The following is a 24,039-nucleotide window of genomic DNA, read 5'->3' as shown; positions in this document are numbered from 1 at the left end:
TCAATCCACCTTGTTACTTCCTCAAAAAACTCAAATCAAGTTATTAAGACATGACCTTCCCTTAATGAATCCGTCCTGACTATCCCTGATTAATCTGTGCCTTTCTAAGTGGCATTTTATCCTGTCCCTCAGAATTGATTCTAATAATTTACCCACCACCGAGGTCAGACTGACCGGCCTATAATTATTTGGCCTATCCCTCGCACCCTTTTTAAAACAATGGTACAACGTGCGCAGACTTCCAATCGTCTGGTACCTAGTGAGGATTTGATCCTCAGAGCATCCGCTATTTACTATCTGGCTTCCTTTAACAACCAGTCTCTTTGTTTCCTCCTCATAATTCATATTCCCACCTAGCTTTGTGTCATCAGCTTGGAAATATTACATTTGGTCCCCACATCCAAATCACTGACATAGATTCTGAATAGCTGGGGCCCAAGCATTATTCTTGGTGGTACCCCCACTAGTCACAGTCTGCCAACTGGAGAATGACCTGTTTATTCCTACACCGTTTTCTTTCCATTAACCAATTCTCAATCCATACCAGTATATTACCCCCAATCCCATGCCCTCTAATATAAAAGCAAAATACTGCGGATGCTGGAAATCTGAAATAAAAACAAGAAATGCTGGAACCACTCAGCAGGTCTGGCAGCATCTGTGGAAAGAGAAGCAGAGTTAACGTTTCGGGTCAGTGACCCTTCATCGGAACTGACAAATATTAGAAAAGTCACAGGTTATAAGCAAGTGAGGTGGGGGTGGGGCAAGAGATAACAAAGGAGGTCTAGATTGGACCAGGCCCATGCCCTCTAATTTTGTTTACTAACCTCCTGTGTGGGACCTTATCAAAAGCCTTCTGAAAATCCAAATCTACCACATCCACTGGTTCCCCCCTTATTTATTCTGCTAGTTACATCCTCAAAAATCAGGTTTATCAAACATGATTTCCCTTTCATAAATCCATGCTGACTATGCCCAATCCTACCATTACTTTCTAAGTGTCTAGTTATCACATCCTTTATATTAGATTCTAGCATTTCCCTACTACTGATGTCAGGCTAACAGATCTGTAGTTCTCCATTTTCTCTCTTCCCTTCTTTCTTAAATAGTGGGGTTACATTTGCTACCTTCCAAACTGCAGGAGCCATTCCAGAATCTATAGAATTTTGGAAGATGACCACCAATGCATCCACTATCTTTACAGTCACCTCTTTCAACACTCTGGGATGTAGATCATCGGGTCCAGGGGATTTATCAACAAGATGTGCAAAAATGAATCGGACTCGTCAGCTCTGCCCTGAATGGGAGTTGCAACTGTGGATAGAAAAATGTTTCTGCAGCTAAACACACAGTATTTGCCAAAACTATTCAACAAAAAATCTAAATTGTATTTCTTGAAGAAGTTCTGGGTTGAGACTCAAACAATATCAGCGTGTGCAGTTCTCAGGATGAAACAGTAGCATAGTGATAATGTTACTGCATTAATAATCCAGATGCCCAGACGAATGCTCCAGAGACACGAGTTCAAATCCCACCATAGCAGCTGTTGGAATTTAAATTCAATTAATAAATCTGGAATAAAAAACTAGTCTCAATAATGATAACCATGAAACTACAGGATTGTCATAAAAATCCATTAACCTCACTAATGCTCTTCAAGGATGGAAATCTGACATCCTTACCCAGTCTGGTCTACGTCACTCCAGTCCCACAACAACGTGGCTGACTCCTAATTGCCCTCTGAAATGGCCTAGCAAGCCACTCAGTTGTTATCTGCCGAAGAGTCGATTACATATAAAACTGGGACAGACCACTCAGCTTCAACCTAGACATTGGAAAATGACAAGACAGACCCTGCACAGTCGACCCTGCAAAAGTCCTCTTCACAAACATCTGGGGGCTTGTCCCAAAATTGGGATAACTGTCTCAGACTGGTCAAACACAGTCTGACAGGGTCATTACTCACAAAAATCAAACCTCACAGCCAATATCCCAAACTCCAGGACAGACCCACCAGAGAGGGCAGCACATTAACATATAGTAGGGAGGGAGTCCTCAACACTGACACTAGACCCCACGAAGTCTCATGACGTCAGGTCAAACATGGGTATGGAAACCTCCTGATTACCATCTACTGTCTACCCTCAGCTTATGAATCAGTGCTGCTCTATGTCAACCACCACTTGGAAGAAGCACTGAGGGTTACAAGGGCACAGAATGTACTCTGGGTGGGGGGCTTCAATGTGCTTCAAGAGTGGACAGTAACACCACTACTAGCCAAGCCCTAAAAGACATAGCTGCCAAAGATGCATCTGTCGATGACAGTATTGGTAGCAGTGACCACCGCATAGTCCTTGTAGAGATGAAGTTCAATCTTCACACTAAAGACATCTCTATCCCCTTTCATATTGTGCGGCACTACCACAAGCAAGGGGACCAACACTGGATCAATGACGAGCGAAGGAGAACATGCCAGGAGCAGCACCAGGAATACCTAAAAATAAGATGCCAACCTGGTGAAGCCACAACACAAGACTACATGCATAGTAAACAGCGAAAGCAACAAACTATGGACAGAGCTAAGAGATCCGCACAATCAACAGATCAAATCAAAGCTTTGCAGTCCGGTCACATCCAGTCATGAATGGTGGTGGACAATTAAACAGGAGGCATCAGCTCCACAAACATGCCCATCCTCAATGATAACACAGCCCAGCATGTCAGTACAAAAGACATGGCTGAAGCATTTGCAACTATATTTATCCAGGAGCGCATTAGCAGTCTTCAACCAACACGATTCACTCCCCAGGCAATCAAGAAAAACGGCTGGAGGCCCGAGACACAACAGCCTTCACAACATCCCTGTAGTGAAGACCGGTGCTCCAGAATTAGCCATGCCCTTTGCCAAGCTGGTCCAGTACAGCTACAGCACTGGCATCTACCAGAGAACGTGGAAAACCACCCAGGTATGTCCGGTCCACAAAAAGCAGAACAAATCCAATCTGTCCACTCTATTGTGGAAGTGAAGGAGGGTAATGTCAACAGGGCTATCAAGTTGCACTTACTCAGCAATAACCTGCTCACCGATGCTCAGTTTGCCAGGATCACTCCAGAGTCTCGTTCCAAACATGAATAGAAGAGCTCAATTCCAGAGGTGTGGAGAGAGTGACTGCCCTACTCATCAAGACAATATTTAAGAGTGTGGCATCATGGAGCACGAGCAAAATTGAAGTCGAAGTGAATCAGCAGGAAAACGCTTCACTAGTTGGAGTAAAAGCAAAATACTGCGGATGCTGGAAATCTGAAACAAAAACAAGAAATGCTGGATTCACTCTGCAGGTCTGGCAGCATCTGTGGAAAGAGAAGCAGAGTTAACGTTTCGGGTCAGTGACCCTTCTTCGGAACTCTAGTTGGAGTCATAGCTAGCACAAAGGAAGTGGTCGTGGTAGTTACAGGCCAATCATCTCAGTCCCTGGACACAGCTGTTCCTCAGGGTAGTGTCCTAGGCACAACCATGTTCAGCTGCTTCGTCAATGACCTTCCTCCAACACAAGGTCAGAAATGGGGTGTTCGCTGACGATTTCAGTGTTCATTACTATTCGCAATTCCTCAGATACTGAAGCAATCCGAGCCCACATGCAGCAAGGCCTTGACAAAATTCAGGCTTGAGCTGACAAATGGCAAGTGTGGCACGAATGTTACAAGTGCCAAGCAATGACTAGCTCCAAGAGAGAATCTAACCATCTCCCCTTGATGTTCAACGGCATTACCATCACTGAATCCCCCACCATCAAAACCCTGGGATTAAAGCACTGCAATGCCCTGTTGGATAAACTTATATGTGAAGTAAAGGTCTCCAAAGGAAACCCGACCGAGCCCGAATGCCAGACCCAGAAGCGCGATCCAACCTATGACGTTGGGTCCCGTCGGGACCGGGTCGGGTTGTAGGCCTGTACCCATGTACTGATTTAAAGGCCTGCTACCCAACCCAGACAGGACCCAACAATGTGTTGGGTCACACTTCCAGGTCTGGCATTTGGGCTCGGTCAGGTTTCCTTTGCAGACCTTTACCTGGGACTACCGCTGTCCAAAAACTTAAATGGATCAACCATATAAACACTCTGGCTACGACAGCAAGTCAGAGGCTGCGAATTCTGCGGTGAGTAACTCACCTCTCAACTCCCCAAAATCTGTCCACCGTCTACATAGCACAAGTCAGTGTGCGATGGAATATTTGCCATTTGCCTGGATAAGTGCAGCTCCAACACTACTCAAAGCTTGACACCATCCAGGTCAAAGCAGCCCACATGATCGGCACCCCATACACTACTTTAGACACTCACTCCCTCCCTCCACCACCAGCACACAGTGGCAGCAATGTGCACCATATACAAGAAGTACTGCAGCAACTCAAAGACATTTTTGACAGCACCTTCCAAACCTGCAAACTCTACCACCTAGACGAACAAGGGCAACAGACACATAGGAATACCTGCAAGTCCCCCTCCAAGTCACACACCGTCCTGACTTGGAACTATATCGCCATTCCTTCATTGTCACTGGGTCAAAAACGCTGGAACTCCCTCCCTAACAGTACTGTGCATGCACCAAATCACATGGACTGCAGCGGTTCAGGAAGGTGCTCACCACCGCCTTCTCAAGGGCAATTAGGGATAGACAATTCTGACCTTGCCAACGACACTGACACCCATAAACGAATAAAAAAAGCCACTCCATTATAGTGAGTAAACATATCATTTGCAGGATTCATCATTTTGGATAGAAATGGAAATGGCAGAGTCAGAAGCCTGTGAGTTGAACAATCAATCCAGAACTTGAATACATTATCTAGTCCATGGGAGCGTTGCGAGATGCCATCCTTCAGGTGAGACATTAAAGCAGCCTGCCTGCTTAACAGGCTGTTAAAGATTCCATGGAACCAATTTAATTAGAGCAGAAAGATCCCCTGCAGTCCCTCAAATGCCACCACAAAAACATGAACAAAAAAAGTGATCATTCTTTGTGGTATCTTGCTGTAGTGAAGTGCACCAGTTTACTATGTGGTACCATATAAATGTCAACTCTTTCTTCCCTCAAGACAATGGTCTCAATTTCCCCAATAGCCACATGGAAAAAAAAAGTGTAGTACCAAAAAATACATCGCAAATGGTGCCACACTCAATCCCCATTCAATGCTGACATTGTTGTAATGGAAAGCTAGCTCCTTTGAGATCAGCCGTTATCATTCTCGGGCCATTTTCAGGCTTCACGCTCCAGCAGGGTAGGTTCGTCCAATGGACAATGCCATCAGAAATTCAGAAGGCGAGACAAGTAAAGGTGGAATCTGCAAGGGCTCTGGCCATAATATACTAACGATGCTGGGATACGAGGGTGGTGCCAGAGGACTGCAAGGTTGCCAATGTCACATCCATTTTAAAAAGATGGATAAACTAGGCAACTATAGGACATGTTCGCCCAACTTTATTTTATTCGTCGCAGGATGAGCGCATCGCTGGCTAGGCCAGCATTTGTTTCCCATCCCGAATTGACCTTGAGGTGGTGGCGAGCTGCTTTCTTGAACTGTTGCAGTGCTTGGGGTGTAAGTACACACAAAGTGCTGGTAGGGAGTTCCAGGATTTTGACCCAGCAACAGTGAAGGAACAGCGATATAGTTCCAAGTCAGGATGGTGCGTGGCTCGGAGGGGAACTTGCAGGTCGTGGTGCTCCCGTGCATCTGCTACCCTTGTCCTTCTAAGTGCGAGAGGTCACGGGTTTGGAAGCTGCTATCAAAGGAGCCTTGATGAGTTGCTACAATGCATCATGTAGATGGTACACACTGAAACCACTATGCGTCAGTGGTGGTGGGAGTGCATCTTGAGTGGTGGATGGGGTGCCAATCAAGCAGACTGCTTTGTCCTGGATGGCGTCGAGCTTGAGAGTTGTTGGAGCTGCACCTTTCCAGGCAAGTGGAGAGTATTCCATCACACTCCTGACTTGTGCCTTGTAGATGGTGGACAGGCTTTGGGGAGACAGGAGGGGAATTACTCACCACAGAATTCCCAGTCTCTGACCTGCTCATGTAGACACAGCATTCGTGTGACTGGTCCAGTTCAGTTTCTGGTCAATGGTAACTGCCAGGATGTCGATAGCGGGGGATTTAGCAATGGTAATGCCATTGAACATCAAGGGGAGATGGTTAGATTCTCTCTGGTTTGAAGTGGTCATTGCCTGTCCCTTGTGTGGTGCAAATGTTACTTGCCACTTATCAGCCCAAGCCGGGATGTTGTCCAGGTCTTGCTGCATATGGACATGGGATGCTTCAGTATCTGAGGAGTTACGAATGGTGAACATTGCCCAATCAGCAAACATCCCCCCTTCTGACCTTATGATGGAGGGAAGGTCATTGATGAAGCATAGTTGGGCCTAGGAATCTATCCCATTTAGCACAGTGATCGTGCCACACAACATGGAGGGTATCCTCAATGTGAAGGCAGGATTTCATCTCCACAAGGACTGTGTGGTGGTCACTCCTACCAATACTGTCATGGATAGATGCATCTGCAGCAGGCAGATTGATGACGTTGAGGTAAAGTATGTTTTTCCCTCTTGTTGGTTCCTTCACCACCTGCCGCAGACCCAGTCTAGCAGCTACGTCCTTTAGGACTCAGCCAGCTCGGTCAGTGGTGGCGCTACCGAGCCACTCTTGGTGATGGACATTGAAGTCCCCCACACTGGAATACATTTTGTGTCCTCGCTACCCTCAATGTTTCTTCCAATTGGTGTTCAACAAGGAGAAGCACTGATTCATCAGCCAAGGGGGGGGGGGGGGGTATGAGGTGGTAGGGAGTAATCAGCAGGAGGTTTCTTTGCCCATGTTTGACCTGATGCCATGAGACTTCATGCAGTCCGCAGTCAATGTTGGGGACTCTCATGGCAACTCCCTCCTGACTGTATATCACTGTGCCACCACCTCTGCTGGGTCTGTCCTGTCAGAGATCATGATGGTGGTGTGAGACAGTGACGGCAAGGTATGATTCTGTGAGTATGACTGTCAGGCTGTTGCTTGACTAGTCTGTGGGACAGCTCTCCCAATTTTGGCACAAGCCCCCAGATGTTATTGAGGAGGACTTTGCAGGATCAGCAGGGCTGGGTTTGCCATTGTCGTTTCCAATGCCTTGGTCGATGCTGGGCGATCCTTTCCTTTTCTTAGAATTTGTAACTGTTTGATGCAACTGAGTAGCTTGCTAGGACGTTTCAGAGGGCATTTAAGAGGCAACCACATTGCTGTGGGTCTGGAGTCACATGTAGGCCAGACCAGGTAAGGATGGCAGATTTCCCTCCCTAAAGAATATCAGTGAACCAGATGGGTTTTTCCAACAATCGCTAGACTAGCATTTAATCCCAGATTTATTAATTGAATTTAAATTCCATCATATGCCGTGGTGGAATTCTAACACATGTCCTCAGAACATCAGCCTGGGGTTCTGGGTTACTCGTCCAGTGACATTACCACTACGCCACCACCTCCCCCTGGTGGGGAAATTTACAGACAATAATTTGGGACAAAATTAATTGGTATTTGGCTAATAAGTGAAAGTCAGCATGGATTTGTTACAAGCAAATCATGCTCGGCTAACTTGATTGAGTATATTGATGAAGTAATGGAAAGGGTGGACGAGGATAATGCAGTTGATGCTGCACATATGGACTTTCAAAAGGTCTTTGCAAAGTACCACATAATAGACTTGTTAGCAGTCCACGGGATTAAAGGGATAGCGGCATCATGAATACAAAATTGGCTAAGGGACATTAAGGACAACAATGAGTTAACCTCTGGCCTGAGACTTTGCTTGCTGAGAGCCAAACCACAGCACGAAAGGACATCGCTGCAAGAAACAAAGATGGGGTCAAAACTGTTTAAAGTGACCATTAACACCTGAAAACACGTTTGGCATCTGCTAACCTTATAATCAGACAATGGGGCAAGAAAAGCCTGTATGGGTCAACCATCAGCAGGAAATAGACAGCCTTTGTGCTCCTTTGCAGAAAGATTAAAACCTGTTTAAAATGAATGAGGGCATAAGTTAATGAGATCAGCCAAGTCAGCCGCCAGTCAAAGAGTTGTGTGGAAATCAACATTGCTTGCGAAGGACTGTATAAACGTGAACCAAGATCTGCAGTACAACACTGAAGCCATCGCCAGTCACAGGAAGCAGGTATAGTCCAGTGAGCTCAACTGGGACCTACATTGCCATCGGAAGACCAACCGAGGGGTGACTGCATTATGTTAGGTGCTTTGGGAATCGCTAACTGAGAGGGGGATAGTCTAGAGGCTTTATCTCCATACAGATCACATGTGCAACTAAGTGTACGCTTACTGTAATTGAAAGTAAAGTGGGAACTGTTCAATAAAGTTTGAAAATTGATTTTGCTTCGTACATTCTTGTTGTCCTGTCATACTCGCCATAATTCTAGGGTCACAAGCTTAGAGGGGATAATTTCCCTACAGACAGAAAGCAGAGTGTAGCAGTAAATGATGAAAGATCACAGACTTGAAACGTTAACTCTGCTTCTCTCTCCACAGATGCTGCCTGACCTGCTGAGTATTTTGCTTTGATTATTGTAGCAGTAAACGGTTGTTTTTCAGACTGGAAGGAAATATACAGTGGAGTTCCCCAAGGTCAATATAAGGACCACTGCTCTTTTTGATCTAGATTAGTGAGCTGGACATGGGTATACAGGGCATTTCAAAGTTTGCAGATGACTCGAAACCTGGAAATGTAGTAAACAAAGAGCATAGTAAACTTCAGGAGGACAGTGACTGGCAAAATGGGCAGACAAACAGCAGATGAAATTTAACACAAGAGAAGTAATACATTTTGGTGGGAAGAATGAGGAGCAATATGAACTAAATGGAGCAATTTTGAGGGTAAAAGGAAATGAGATCTGGGATGTACGTACACAAATCTGTTAAAAAAGCATATGGCAACCTTGGCTTCATTAATAGAGACAAAGTACAAATACAAGTTATGCTGAACTTTTATAAATCACTGGTTAGGCCTCAGCTGGAGTACTGTGGTCAATGCTGGGCACCATACTTTAGGAAGAATGTCAAAAGGCTTGGGAGAGGGAGCAGAAATTTACTAAAATGGTACCAGGGATGAAGGATTTCAGTTCAATGGATAGGCTGGAGAAGCTGGGGCTGTTCTCCAAACAGCAGAGAAATCATACATAATTTTGAATGCATAAATAAAAAGAAACTGTTTGCAGTGGCGGGAGAGTCAGTAACCACAGAACACAGATTTAAAGTGATTGCTAAAGAATCAGAGGCTACACGCCCAGTTACGATGATCCGGAATACATTGCCACAAAGGGTGGAAGCAGATTCAATAGAAATATTCAAAATAGAGAATTGCACAAGTACTGAAAAGGAAAAAAATTATGGGTCACAGGGTTAAGAACAGGGGACTAGGATTAACTGGGTAGCTCTACCAAAGAGCCAGCATAGACAGGATGGGCTGAATGATTTTCTTCTGTGCTGTATAATTTTATAATTTTAAGCATAAACACAGATTTTTTCCTCCCCTCTCAGCTTCCTCTGAAGGTGCCGACTCTTGTTTGGGTACAGTTCCACGTGCATCTCCCCAGTCTCAAGTATCCTTTCTTCATTTGAGCATCAGCATGTTATTTGGCAAGAGAGTAGATCACAACTGTGCCGAATTCTGTCTTTACCTAATGCCCAGACATAAGGGCTTTCCATTAGGGCTCTTCAGAAAGCGATCAAGGCCAACAGTCAATTGGAGAAGGCCAACAGAGATCTGCTAACTCAGCCCAGGAATTAAACCTCAAACCCAAATAAGTACATCCTCTTCAAAATGCATAGCACAGCACTGAACCTTACCACATTTAACAAGTGGAACTAATTTACAATGTAACATAACTATGTGCATCTTAAAACAGGTTTTACCAGTACAGCCGCCTTGCGCTTCTGGGTCTGGAGGCTACAGAAGGTTATCTCTAGGCATTTGTGTCAATGATAAAATGTGGGGTCGAGGGATGAAATGTAAATGTGCTACAGTATCTGATCTCTGTCACTAGGTGCTCGTTGGGGAGGAAGATCCAGGTTAACCCTTCAGCATCTGTCACAGTACAAAACAGATATAATCATACCAAAATCCTTGTACTTTTTTTTCCTGCAGCAGGGCGGCACAGTGGCTAGCACCGCAGCCTCACAGCTCCAGAGACCCGGGTTCGATTCCGGGTACTGCCTGTGTGGAGTTTGCAAGTTTGCCCTGTGTCTGCGTGGGTTTTCTCCGGGTGCTCCGGTTTCCTCCCACAAGCCAAAAGACTTGCAGGTTGATAGGTAAATTGGCCATTATAAATTGTCACTAGTATAGGTAGGTGGTAGGGAAATATAGGGACAGGTGGGGATGTTTGGTAGGAATATGGGATTAGTGTAGGATTAGTATAAATGGGTGGTTGATGTTCGGCAGACTCGGTGGGCCGAAGGGCCTGTTTCAGTGCTGTATCTCTAATCTAATCAAAATTTCACTGCACCCAAGTTGCCCTAGGGAGGTGTGGAAAAGGAGCAAGGAATGATGGGGAATGACTGTCAAAACTACTGCTAGCCTGCATTTTTATAAAGAATCCCTGATTGCAATTCCTGTTTGGAAACTTTCCCCATCTCAGAATCCTTTGGGCCTTTGCATTTTAGTTTTCAGCTTTCTCAAGTCTGGACAGGGTGTCAGACTCATCCATGCGTGAAAGTGGGCACAGAGTACTGAAAAGTTCCTCAATAATACAGGGCACTAAAGCAAGCTATCTGCACCCAGTGTCCGCCCACAAGCGTACTTACTAGCAGGGGATCACTGGATAGCAAATCGGGAGAAAGAACTCAAGCAAATTATTCTCCTCCTCAACCTAAGGCACGGAGAGAGACTGTAATTCCCATGTTGGTCTGGCTGAAGTCAGCTAATGAAATACAGACCACTAATCAAACCTGGGACTTTACTGGTCTGTCTGGCTCAAGTCCATACCAACTGATGCACCAACAAAGCCATCAGGATGTCCCTTTCTACCTACCAGCTTGGAGGCAATTCTGCCTCTGGATCCAAGCATTGTAGATTCAAGCCCCATACCAATATCTGCGTATATAATCTTGACTGACACTCCAATGCAGTACACCTAGAGTGTTCTGCAGTGTCAGAGGTGTGATCCCAGTAACAGAAGACATGCAGCCCCTCAAGCATGTTCCACTGTTCTGCTAGCTTTATTTTTTCAGATTGTGCCCACTATCCTATTGAATCCTTCAATAATTTTGAAGACTTGAATTCGAGGTATCATCCTCCAGGCCACAAGTTAAATACAAGGCCTCACTTGCCGACAGTAATGGGCTTTAAAAACTTGTCAATGCTCACAGCAGGAATTCTCCCTCAACCACCATCTCAAAAGGGTAACCGTTTCTTCATTTAATTGATATTTATTAGTCATTGCTTGTACAGAATGGTTGTCACATCTGCCTATCAATGACTGCACTCCAAAGTTATTCCTTTAAGATATTGAGCCATGTTAAGGCACTATATAAATGCAAGAACCATTTTGATCTTACCTGCAGTCCCATGTTTTTTTTTCCTCTCTAAATGTCTTCTCACTCCAACTGCTGAGACAAGTATTCCACACCCTCCCAGTGCTCTCTTCATTTTGAACCAAATTCAAAATGTTTAGGAAGGGTGGGGACAGGGAGCAGGAATTTCTAACCTACGATGCATTTCTGCCTTACAAGGAAGAGACTGCAGGCGTAATAAGCCAGTAACTCAGAAAAAGCACACAGTTTGTACAAGTCAAAACATTTGTAAAACACCGACAACAGATCCACGATGAATCAGAATCGAGTGGTGCAGCTCATTAATATGTGCAGCTTAATATTGGTAAGTTTCACTACAAGTACTCAGTGTTTCCTTAGTTGGACAGTATCTGGAACACTAAATCACCTCATATGAAGCTTAATTCCTTTCTCTTTTTTTTGCTAAACAAGTACAGCAAGTAATTAGGAAAGCTAATAGAATGTTATAGTTTATTGTAAGGGGAATTGAATGCAAAAGTAGGGAAGTTATGCTTCAGTTATACAGGGCATTGGTGAGACCACATCTGGAGTACTGTGTACAGTATTGGTCTCCTTATTTGAGGAAGGCTGTAAATGCGTTGGAAGCAGTTCAGCGAAGGTTTACTAGGCTAATACCTGGAATGTGTAGGTTGTCTTCTGAGGAAAATTTGGACAAACTAGGCTTGTATCCACTAGAGTTTAGAAGAACAAGAGGCAACTTGATTGAAACATACAAGATCCTGAGGGTGGATGTGGAAAGGATGTTTCCTCTTGTGGGAGAATCTAGAACTAGGAGTCACTGTTTAAAAATAAAGTGTCGCCCACTTAAGACAGAGACGAGGAGAAATGATTTCTCTGAGGGTCATGTCTCTTTGGAACTCACTTCCTCAAAAGGCAGTGGAAGCAGAGTCTTTGAATAATTTTAAGGCAGAGGTAGATAGATGCTTGATAAGCAAGGGGGTGAAAGGTTATTGGGGTAGTGTGGGAATGTGGAGTTGAGGTTACAATCAGATCAGCCATGATCTTGTTGAATGGCAGAGCAGGCTCAAGGGGTTGAGTGGCCTATTCCTGCTCCTAATTCAAATGTTCGTATGTTTGTAAACTTTTCTTCCCCATATCCCCTGAAGGCACAGAATAGGTCAGTTCTAAAGGTTCCGGCTGAGAAGGTAACTTAAACCATTTGGGTGCTGTAAAGCAGAAAAGGCCCTTTATCAATCAGACAGAAGATTTTATTGGCATCAACACCCCTGGGCTACAGATCGTTAAAAACAAAATCAGCCACAAGCTCTTAAGTAGTAACTTCAATAACAAGACTCTTCTTTAAATAGGTTACTAGATAGACCAGCTCCGCACAGATGTACTCACCACACCACCCCCCGCATGATTCTTGTACCACCCTGACCAGGGTTGGTAGAAGGACAAAAAAATGCAAGTATATAATCAATGACAAGATACTAAGAGACAAGATATTTAGGGGTTCAAAGGCATTTACTGAGAGTGCAAGTAGACAAAACCATAGAAAAGATCAGCAACAGTGTGTTAGGTAATAATTAATTGGTGCAGAACACTGGTTAGCCCATTACAGAAAGGATGTGAAAGCCGCAGATTCATCAGAATACTGGGGATGGGAAACAATGCTTACGAGGAGACATTTGAGATACTGAGACAATTCCACTGGTGGAGAATGCAGAGGCAATCTAATATTATAAAGCATTTTGGTTAATTAATTTCGAAAAAAAACATTTCCTCTGGTTGGGGAGCCAATCACAAAGTCATCAATTTTAAATCGTCACTAAGAGAGGGAGAAGAGAAGAGTTAGGAGAAATTCCTTTACATGAAGAGCAATTAGGATGTAGAGTGCTTTGTCAAAGGGAGTAGACATGGAGGATCTGTGTCTACATTCGGCTGCACTACTATTGTGGCCAACTGCACCTCCTGCATCAACCGTTACTGACTTCACTCGACTGCAACTCAAATCCCAGTAAAGAGAAGAACATGCAATTATATAGGGCCCCTAAAGCACTTGAATGTCAGCTGTGGCTCAGTCGATAACACTTGCGCCTCAGTTACTAGGTTCCACATTCAAGCCCCATTCTGGGCTTGAACACAAAAATCAAGGCTGACACTCCGAGTTTTCTGTGACTACACTTCAAAAGTACTTCATTGTCTGTAAAGCGCCTTGAGACGTCTGGTGGTCATGAAAAGAGTTACATAAATGCAAGTCTTTCTTTCACAGGCAATTAAGTCCTTTTCAAGTGTAATCACTGCTATAATGTAATAACAGCAGCAAATCTGCACAGCAAGATCACACAAACAGCAATAAGGACCAGATAATCTGTTTTAACCTGTGTTTGTTGAGAGAAAAACATCAGCCATGACATCAGGAGAACTTCCTTGCTCTTCTTCAAATAGTGCCACGGGATCTTTTACATTCATCCAAGAGGGCAATTGTGGTTTTGGTTTAATACCTCATTCAAAAGACAACACCTCTGACAGTACAGCATCGAAGTATCAACCTCAAATGCCCATGTCCCCAGAGTGGGACTTGCACCCACAACCTTCCAACTCAGACAGGAGGGAAGAGGAGAGGGTGGAAAGTATGCGTCTATTGAAAAACTGCTTGTGAACCAGCTGCAGAGGGAGAACTCAAGAAGCTCAAGGACAGCCCAGGCCAATATGCCTGGGGAATGGCGGGTCTCACCCACTGCTTATCGCAGAGTTCTGAGATGTAGTATAAAGGAAGTCATGCAGATTTTACCCAGAGATTTACAGGAACAGAAGATGCACAGAAAAGGACAACGCTTATGTCAGTCATTGCAGATTGATAGATTTTCATTAGACATGGAGCTAAGGTGGGGTGGAGGGGCAGTGGTGGCGAATAAACGAAGCTATGGTAAGGTCTACCATGATCTAATTGAATGGAGAAGCAGACTAGAGGTGCTGAATGGCCAATTCGGGAAAGAGCAATTTTAGTGGCACAATCTGTGCACGCTGCACAAGATTACCATACTTACAAAACATAAATTTTAATCTAAACAAATTAAGTATCATTCTTGCTCGTAGCCGGATAAAATCAAGGTACAGGATTAGCATCCCTCACTCTTTCAGCCAAACAAATTTAAAGACATGAGCTACTTGCAAAAAACTGAACACTGCAATGTTATCAGACATGTCATGCCATGCCACTACCGCTTTCCATTTAACTGTTAAAGAATGCACAGGCTTTGAAAAAGTAAAGAATTGTCAAGTACACATCTTCCCAAATACTCAATCAGTACAGAACAGAAGCATTGATATATCAATAACAAACTCGTCGGAAGTTCAAAACTTGGGGCCAATAACAGATATTACTAAATTCAATAAGGAATTCAGAAGAAACTTCTTTACCCAGAGAGTGGCTCGAATGGGGAACTCACTACCACATGGAAGGGTTGAGGCAAGCAGCACAGCTGCATTTAAACAGGAGTTAAATAAGTAGGTGTGGGAGAATGTCATAGAATATGTAGATAGGGTGAGATGAAATAAGATGAGGGAAGACTCAGGAGCCATAAACACTGCATAGATCTGTTGGGCCAAATGGCCTATTTCTGCTATAAAATTCTATAACTTGGGCTGCATGCTGGGCAATGCTAGGGAATGGTGGTGGCAGCAATGGGCTCAATTAAACACATCACAAAAGCAGCTCATTGAAGTGAGTTGATTTAAGTGTGATTTTTGCCTGCAACGTACACAACAACTTGTATTTATCTAACACCTTTAATGCAGTAAAACATTCCAAGACACTTCACAGGAGCATTGCCAAACCACGAGGAGATATGAGGATAGAGGAACAAAAGCTTGGTTAAAGAGGTACTGTCTTAAAGGAGGACAGACAGATAGAGGGAGGGAATTCCAGAGCTCAGGGCCTTGGCAGCTGAAAGTACAGCAGCTGCCAATGGCAAAGTAATTAAAATCAGATGAGCAAGAGGTCAAAATTGGAGTTGCCAGGATAGGGATGGAATCAATGGCTAGGAACAGATTTTGTAGAGTTGAAAGGTCACAGACCTGAAACGTTAACTATTTCTCTCTCCACAGATGCTGCCAGACCTGCTGAGTATTTCCAGAATTTTTTGTTTTTATTTCATATTTACAGCATCTGCAGTATTTGTTTTTATATACTTGAATTTACAGTCTCCCTCACTGCCTCATGAGGGGATAATTCCACAGACAACCGCACCTCAAAGGATTTCATAATTGAATCCAATTCCATCCTGTCCAAGTATCCAGAGCTGCCTGTTGGTTGACCAGTGTGTAGAAACGTCTGCTCATTCCACCCCACCCCTCTTCATCCAGGAACGGAGAACCTAATTACCCTGTTCTTTCCACTAGCCTGGCTGAGACTAGCTAATTCAATTGAACTTGACCTGTATGGTTCAGTATCAAACTATATTTACGCACAGGAAGAGACAGGACCAGACAGTCCCCTTTTAATTAAAATCCTGCTTGTCACTGCATGTTAAACAGCTTCTCACTTCTCTTCCATGCGCCTGCCCACAACCAACATGTGGTATAGAAAGAGACCTCAACTCTCACTAGTACTGCCTGACAACATTGGCATTTAAGTCAGCATTGAAAGTCACATCAAATAAAAACACTGATCCCAGTGCAATGCAAGAGGCAAAAAATGGTTTACGGATACTTGTTTTTTTCAAGATGAAATTTGCCTCTGAAACGCAATGCCAGCTGCTCTCATGTGTGCTGACCCTCTGGTAAGGGAGCTGGACCACTTGTTGACTAGGGAAAAATCACATCAGGGAAGGCAAACGTCTTTACCGATAACACCTGGCCCATGAGATCTCCTAGACTGGTTTCAACCGCCCGAGGGATTGGAGAGGAAATTTCCAGAGTATCTGCTTCCTTACTGGCCTGAGGTTTTTTTTGCCTCTCCCAGGAGAAACGTTGCATTATGATGTTCCCACCAGAATGAGGTGTGCAGCAGGTTTGATAGACTTGCTGCTTCCTGTACCCACTCAACCTGCCCCACTGCCCCTTCCGATACCCCCTCAACCTGCCCCACTGCCCCTTCCGATACCCCCTCAACCTGCCCCACTGCCCCTTCCGATACCCCCTCAACCTGCCCCACTGCCCCTTCCGATACCCCCTCAACCTGCCCCACTGCCCCTTCCGATACCCCCTCAACCTGCCCCACTGCCCCTTCCGATACCCCCTCAACCTGCCCCACTGCCCCTTCCTGTGCCCTCAACCTGCCCCCCACCGCACCTTCCTGCGCCCCCTCAACCTGCCCCATTGCCCCTTCCTATACCCCCTCAACCTGCCCCACTGCACCCTCCTATACCCCCTCAACCTGCCCCAATGCCCCTTCCTGTGCCCTCAACCTGCCCCCCACCGCCCCTTCCTGCGCCCCCTCAACCTACCCCCGTACTGCCCCTTCCTGCACCCCCTCAACCTGCCCCCGTACTGCCCCTTCCTGCACCCCCTCAACCTGCCCCCGTACAGCCCCTTCCTGCACCCCCTCAACCTGCCCCTTCCTGCGCCCCCTCAACCTGCCCCCGTACTGCCCCTTCCTGGGCCCCCTCAACCTGCCCCCCACCCCCTCTTCCTGCACCCCCTCAACCTGTCCCCCACCGCCCCTTCCTGCACCCCCTCAACCTGCCCCCGTACAGCCCCTTCCTGCACCCCCTCAACCTGCCCCCCACCGCCCCTTCCTGCACCCTCTCAACCTGCCCCCGTACCGCCGCTTCCTGCGCCCCGTCAACCTGCCCCCCCACCACCCCTTGCTGTTCCCCCTCACCGCCCCTCCCTGCGCCCCCTCAACTGCCCCTTCCTGCGCCCCCTCAACCTGCCCCCCACCGCCCCTTCCTGCGCCCCCTCAACCTGCCCCCCACCGCCCCTTCCTGCACCCCCTCAATCTGACCCCACCCCCCCAATGCCCATTCCTGTACTTCTCACACTGTCTCACTGCCCGACTGCCACTTCCTGTACTTCTCACCCTGTCTCACTGCCCGACTGCCACTTCCTGTACTTCTCACCCTGTCTCACTGCCCGACTGCCACTTCCTGTACTTCTCACCCTGTCTCAGTACCCCTGCCTATCCCTCAACCTGCCACACTGCCCCTTCCTGTACCCCCTCAACCTGCCCCACTGCCCCTTCCTGTACCCCCTCAACCTGCCCCACTGCCCCTTCCTGTACCCCCTCAACCTGCCCCACTGCCCCTTCCTGTACCCACTCAACCTGCCCCACTGCCCCTTCCTGTACCCACTCAACCTGCCCCACTGCCCCTTCCTGTACCCACTCAACCTGCCCCACTGCCCCTTCCTGTACCCCCTCAACCTGCCCCACTGCCCCTTCCTGTACCCCCTCAACCTGCCCCACTGCCCCTTCCTGTACCCACTCAACCTGCCCCACTGCCCCTTCCTGTACCCACTCAACCTGCCCCACTGCCCCTTCCTGTACCCACTCAACCTGCCCCACTGCCCCTTCCTGTACCCACTCAACCTGCCCCACTGCCCCTTCCTGTACCCACTCAACCTGCCCCACTGCCCCTTCCTGTACCCACTCAACCTGCTACACCGCCCCTTCCTGTACCCCCTCAACCTGCTACACCGCCCCTTCCTGTACCCCCTCAACCTGCTACACCGCCCCTTCCTGTACCCCCTCAACCTGTCCCACTGCCCCTCCTCAACCTGCCCTCGTACTGCCCTTCCTGGGCCCCCTCAACCTGCCCCCCACCGCCCCTTCCTGCACCCCCTCAATCTGCCCCCGTACTGCCCCTTCCTGCACCCCCTCAACCTGCCCCCCACCACCCCTTCCGACCCCCTAACCTGCCCCCGTACTGCCCCTTCCTGCATCCCCTCAACCTGCCCCCCACCACCCCTTCCGACCCCCTAACCTGCCCCTTCCTGCACCCCCTCAACCTGCCCCCACCGCCCCTTGCTGTGCCCCCTCACCGCCCCTCCCTGCGCCCCCTCAACCTGCCCCCCGTACTGCCCTTTCCTGCACCCCCACACCCCATTCCTGCGCCCGTACTGCCCCTTCCTGGGCCCCCTCAACCTGCCCCCCACCGTCCCCTCAACCTGCCCCCGTACAGCCCCTTCCTGTGCCCCCTCAACCTGCCACCACCGCCCCTTGCTGTGCCCCCTCACCGCCCCTCCCTGCGCCCCCTCACCCTGCCCCCGTACTGCCCCTCCTGCGCCCCCACCCCCCATTCCTGCACACCCTCAACCTGCCCACCCACCCCTTCCAGCGCCCCCCCAACCTGCCCCCCACCGCCCCTTCCAGCGCCCCCCCAACCTGCCCCCCACCGCCCCTTCCTGCGCCCCCTCAACCTGCCCCACTGCCCCTTCCTGTACCACCTCCTATACCCCCTCAACCTGCCCCACTGCCCCTTCCACTGCCCCTTCAACCTGCCCCACTGCCCCTTCAACCTGCCCCACTGCCCCTTCAACCTGCCCCACTGCCCCTTCAACCTGCCCCACTGCCCCTTCAACCTGCCCCACTGCCCCTTCAACCTGCCCCACTGCCCCTTCAACCTGCCCCACTGCCCCTTCAACCTGCCCCACTGCCCCTTCAACCTGCCCCACTGCCCCTTCCTGTACTTCCCACCCTGTCTCACTGCCCTGCCTGTACCCCTAGATGCCCTACCCCATTGCCCCTTCTTGTACCCCCTCCCCCGCACGCACCCACTATAATCCCCACCACCTGCCAGTGGCTCTGGCTCGGATAGATTTTCCGTACCGCACTCCTGCCCATGAACAAATCCCGTGCGAACCGTTGTAAAATAACCTGAATGAAACGCATTCGGATCTCCAGCCCCCTGCCCGCCTCAGCGCGGTGCCTGAAGCAGCGAGGCCGAGGCCTGTGCCCGCAGCCTCTATCCGTCCGGCCGCTGGCCGCCCTTCTCTCACACAACCCCACTCCCAGTCCCCGGGCCTCACTCACTCACCATTAGCTCGATAGTTTTATCCTCGATCACTGAATCCGCCTCCATATCGATCACTAATTGTATTAGATTAAATGGGTCCTGCCCCCACCCCCCTAGGCCTGGCCTGGCCCGGCCCGTCCGGTCCGCCTTCCGCTCCAAACCCGATCCAAACCGATCCCGACTCAGCGTCTGACGCAATCACGGCGAAATCGAGCACCGCCTATTTATTTGTAGCGTCATCTGCGTCTGACGTCAGGCGTTCGGAAGCAGGGCGTCCACCCCGCCCCTTCCGTTAATGGCTCCGCCCATCCCCGCCGAGCCCCGCCCTCTCCTATGCGGCTGCGTCTCTGTCCCGCCCACTCTGGCAGTGGCTCCGCCCATCCCCGCCTAGCCCCGCCCTCTCCTAGGTACCGGAGTAGACCATTTAACAGATGAGCCTGTTGCACCATTCAGTGTGTTCATGGCTGATCTCTGGTCTAACTCCATATACCCGCCTTTGCCCAATATGTAAACAAACATCTATCAAACTCAATTTTTACAGGTCCAATTGGTCTTGCATCAATTGCCATTTGCAGAAGAGAGTTCCAAACCTCTACCCCTCTAAGACAGGGATGAGGAACTTCAGTTACATGGATAGATTGGAGAAGTTGGGCCTGTTTTCCTTGAAGAGCGGCTGAGAGGAGATTTGATAGAGATGTTCAAAATCATGAGGGGTCTGGACAGAGCAGGTTAGGAAAACTGTTCCCATTGATGGCAGGGTCGACAACAAGAGGACACAGATTTAAGTTAATTGGCAAAGAAGCAGTAGTGACATGAGGAAATGTTTTTTCACACAGCAAGTGGTTAGGATCCGGAATGCACTACCCAAGAGTGTGGTGGACGCAGATTCATTCCGGGCATTCAAGAAGGAATTGGATTGTTGTCTGAAAAAGAAGAATGTGTGGGACTACGGGGACAAGGTGGGGGAGTGACATTAGGTAAATAACTCCTTGGAGATCCAGCACTGACATGACGGGCCGACACATCTTTCTATGCTGTGCAATTCTGTGAATATTTGAGACCCCAATACAGATCCTTGTCACTAGTCACAGCTTGCCAATTAGGGGCCCTGTCCATTATCCCTAACTCTCTCAGCCAATTTCCTAACCAGGTATATAAAAAAAACTCACAACCATCGGACGTCTCAAAGCACTTTACAGCCATTGAAGTACCTTTTGAAATGTAGTCACTGTTGTAACGTAGGAAATGTGGCAGTCAATTTTGTACACAGCAAGCTCCCACAAACAACAACCTGATAATGACCAGATAAACTTTTTTTGTGTGATGTTGATTGAGGGATAAATATTGGCCAGGGCACCAGGGATAATTCTCCTGCTCTTCTTTGAAATAGTACCAATGGAAACTTTCACATCCACCCAAGCAGGCAGATGAGACCTCAGTTTAACATCTCAATCAAAAGACAGCACCTCGAACAGTGTCAGTATAAATTTTTGCACTCAGGCCCTGGGGTAGATCTTCAACCTGAAACTCTGTGGCTCAGAAGCAAGAGTGCTACCAACTTTGCACTCAATTCCATGAGCTTCAACTTTAGCCAGCAGTCTTTTAGAGGGACTTTATCAAATATCTTCTGGAAATCCATATAAATAACCATCCATAGACTTTTCCCTGTCCATCATGTTACGATCAGGTGAGAAGGGGTCGAAAGGCTCCCCTCTTGTCCCTCTCCTTGTTTGATCGCAACAGGGTTTATTTCTTTTAAGCAGTGAAAATGCTTATCAATTCAGTGAGTGTTTAACCATTTATGTGCTATGATCATAAAAGGACCAGTCGGACAGGTTTTCTTGAATTTAAACAAGAAAGAGGTTACTTTATTGTACTTAAAGTCAAAACCCGATCTAAGTAAAAGATAATAAACTATGCTCCAACTTACACACACGCACACACACACGAGAATCACACAGACAAAAATAGGTCACAGAGTGATGGAGAATTGTTTGGTTGGATTGGGGTCCAGAACAAATAAAAATAATATACAATCTGTGGGGTTTAATAATTCAGTTGTCTTCCAGCTGAATTCGTGGTGCTGAAGCTCCTGGCTGGTAGAAGTGGCCCCTTTGGTTCAGGGTTTACTTGGAGACAGTGATGTAGGTAGCTTTCTTCCTGGAGTCTCTGTAGCAATGATAGACTTGGATGTTCTGCAGTCGGCAGACTTGCAGTATTACCTGGAGAGAAAAAGAGACAGCCCCCCTGGGGTCCTGCACTGATTAGCTCGCAAAGCTACTCGAGTCCAAAAGAAACTCCAAGTTTTCACAGAGATGGACAGATTATCTCAGTGTATTCTGTGGGGCACTTGAATGAAATTCGCGTCTAAGAATTTCAATCTCAGGCCTTATTGTTTCAATAATTACCCCCTGGAGGCTCATCTCCACTAGAATTAATCTCCCAAGATGGCTTGGAATATCTTACTAATGAAAGCATTATCAAGTAGTTCATTCAACTGTTCAAGCCATTGTTCTGGATGAGAGCTTATTTAGACATGTGTCTCCACTTTGATACCTTGGAATGTGAGGTATTTCAATGCAAATTGTGGTGGCTATCTTAACTGCCAGCTTTTTAAAAGTTGAATGTAAGATTCGAGCTTTCCTTTTTAAAAGTTTAATTTCAGTCTCCAACCAATGATTTAAAAACCATCATTCAGCATAGCACGTTTTCATGACACCTCCACACCACGCGGAATGAAATGTGATGACAGGAGCATTTCATTATAAGGTCATAGGTTAAAAAAAGAAACTGTACACACACATTCATTCTCAAATACTCACTTCCCAAACTCACACTGCCAGAGTTATAATCTGGTTTATTTTTTTTTATCCACGATTGGGCACGAACACAACTGGGGAGCTCCACCTGCTCTGACTGGGCTCAATCAGCATGTTTTCCAGCATATAATGGATTTTCCTCCCCAACCTAAGTCAGTTTCTGGAGATCTAGGCAATAGAGGTTTTGTTATATGGGAGGGGTCTCTCCTATATCCACATCATATAGGGTTAGGGTTGTGCACCCTGGTTTGTCCCTGCAGATTTCTTTAAATGCTGTGAGAAAACTTATTAGGGCTTCTCTTACTTCTGCATTTAAATAAAAGAGTACAGTGTCGAATTTTCCTAACATTTCATTGTTGGCTAACCGGAGAGTAGGGGGTTTGATTTGGGAACCCTCCAGACCTCCCTCTAACTCATCCTCACTGTCCTTTCAATCCTCCTCTGTCCTAACTGCCTGACAGACCTGGGCTTGGTTGTCCCTTCTCAGTTGTGATACTGTTTTGCCATATTAATGTGGCACAGCCTTTGTTTTTTCCTATGGTCTGGGGTGTCAATTAAATAGTTCCCCTGCCAATTCTCTTTATTACTCTATAGGGGCCACTGAACCGGAATTCTAGGGGTTCACCCTGTATTGAGAGTAGTACTAACACATGGTGTCTGGGCCCTTGGCATGTTTAACTGCCTGCATTTTCATAGCTGTCTGGGAGGTTTTTAGGTGTTCCTGAGCCACCGCACAGGCTCTCGTGAGCCGTTCTTAGAACGTGGAGATGCAGTCTAACATGGAAGGCGCATCCATGTGTCCCAAAAACCTCTCCTTGATTAGTTTAAGAGGACCTCTCAACTTGTGTCCATAAACCAATTCAAAGGGACTAAAGCTAGTGGACTCATTGGGTGAGTCCCTGGTGGCAAATAGGAGAAATCCCAGTCCTTTGTCCCAGTCATGGGGGGACTCATAGCCGTATGCCTTGATCATTGTCTTTATAGGAACATAGAAACATAGAAAATAGGAGCAGGAGTAGACCATTTGGCCCTTTGAGTCTACTCCGCCGTTCATTATGATCATGGCTGATCATCCAACTCAGTAACCTGTTCCCACTTTCTCCCCAAATCCTTTGATCCTTTCACCCCAAGAGCTATATCTAACTCCTTCTTGAAAACAAGAAGGCCTCAACTGCTTTCTGTGGCAGAGAATTCCACAGGCTCACCACTCTCTGGATGAAGAAATTTCTCCTCATCTCAGTCCTGAAAGGTTTACCCCATACCCTTAGACTATGACCCCTGGTTCTGGACTCCCCCACCATCGGGAACATCCTTCCTGCATCTATCCTGTCAAGTCCTGTTAGAATTTTATAGGTTTCTATGAGATCCCCTCTCACTCTTCTGAACTCCAGAGAATATAATCCTAACCGACTCAATCTCTCCTCATACGTCAGTCCCACCCTCCCAGGAATCAGTCTGGCAAACCTTCGCTGCACTCCCTCCATAGCAAGAACATCCTTCTTCAGATAAGGAGACCAAAGCTGCACACAATATTCCAGGTGTCCTCACCAAGGCCCTGTATAATTGCAGCAAGACATCCCTGCTTCTGTACTCGAATCCTCTCGCTATGAAGGCCAACATACTATTTGCCTTTTTTACCGCCTGTTGCATGCTTACCTTCAGCGACTGGTGTATGAGAACACCCAGGTCTCGCTAC

At 47.2% G+C, this 24,039-nt stretch overlaps 1 protein-coding gene across 3 annotated transcripts in view; it reads right to left on the bottom strand.

The window, feature by feature from the left end:
* LOC137375766 (F-box/WD repeat-containing protein 11) overlaps window positions 1-19,710 on the bottom strand; it is a 185,434-nt gene extending 165,724 nt beyond the window's left edge. For all 3 annotated transcript variants that reach the window (XM_068043163.1, XM_068043165.1, XM_068043164.1), the window contains exon 1: window positions 19,546-19,710. In XM_068043163.1, the coding sequence (XP_067899264.1) occupies window positions 19,546-19,590 (45 nt within the window). In that variant the 5' untranslated portion in view covers window positions 19,591-19,710. The remainder of the gene's footprint in view (window positions 1-19,545) is intronic.
* Between the last annotated feature and the right edge of the window lie 4,329 nt (window positions 19,711-24,039).

Source organism: Heterodontus francisci, chromosome 12 (assembly GCF_036365525.1).
Source record: "Heterodontus francisci isolate sHetFra1 chromosome 12, sHetFra1.hap1, whole genome shotgun sequence".
Taxonomy (NCBI): Eukaryota; Metazoa; Chordata; class Chondrichthyes; order Heterodontiformes; family Heterodontidae; genus Heterodontus; species Heterodontus francisci.
Note: the sequence above shows the minus strand (reverse complement) of the source record. Positions and strands in the feature narration are given on the sequence as shown.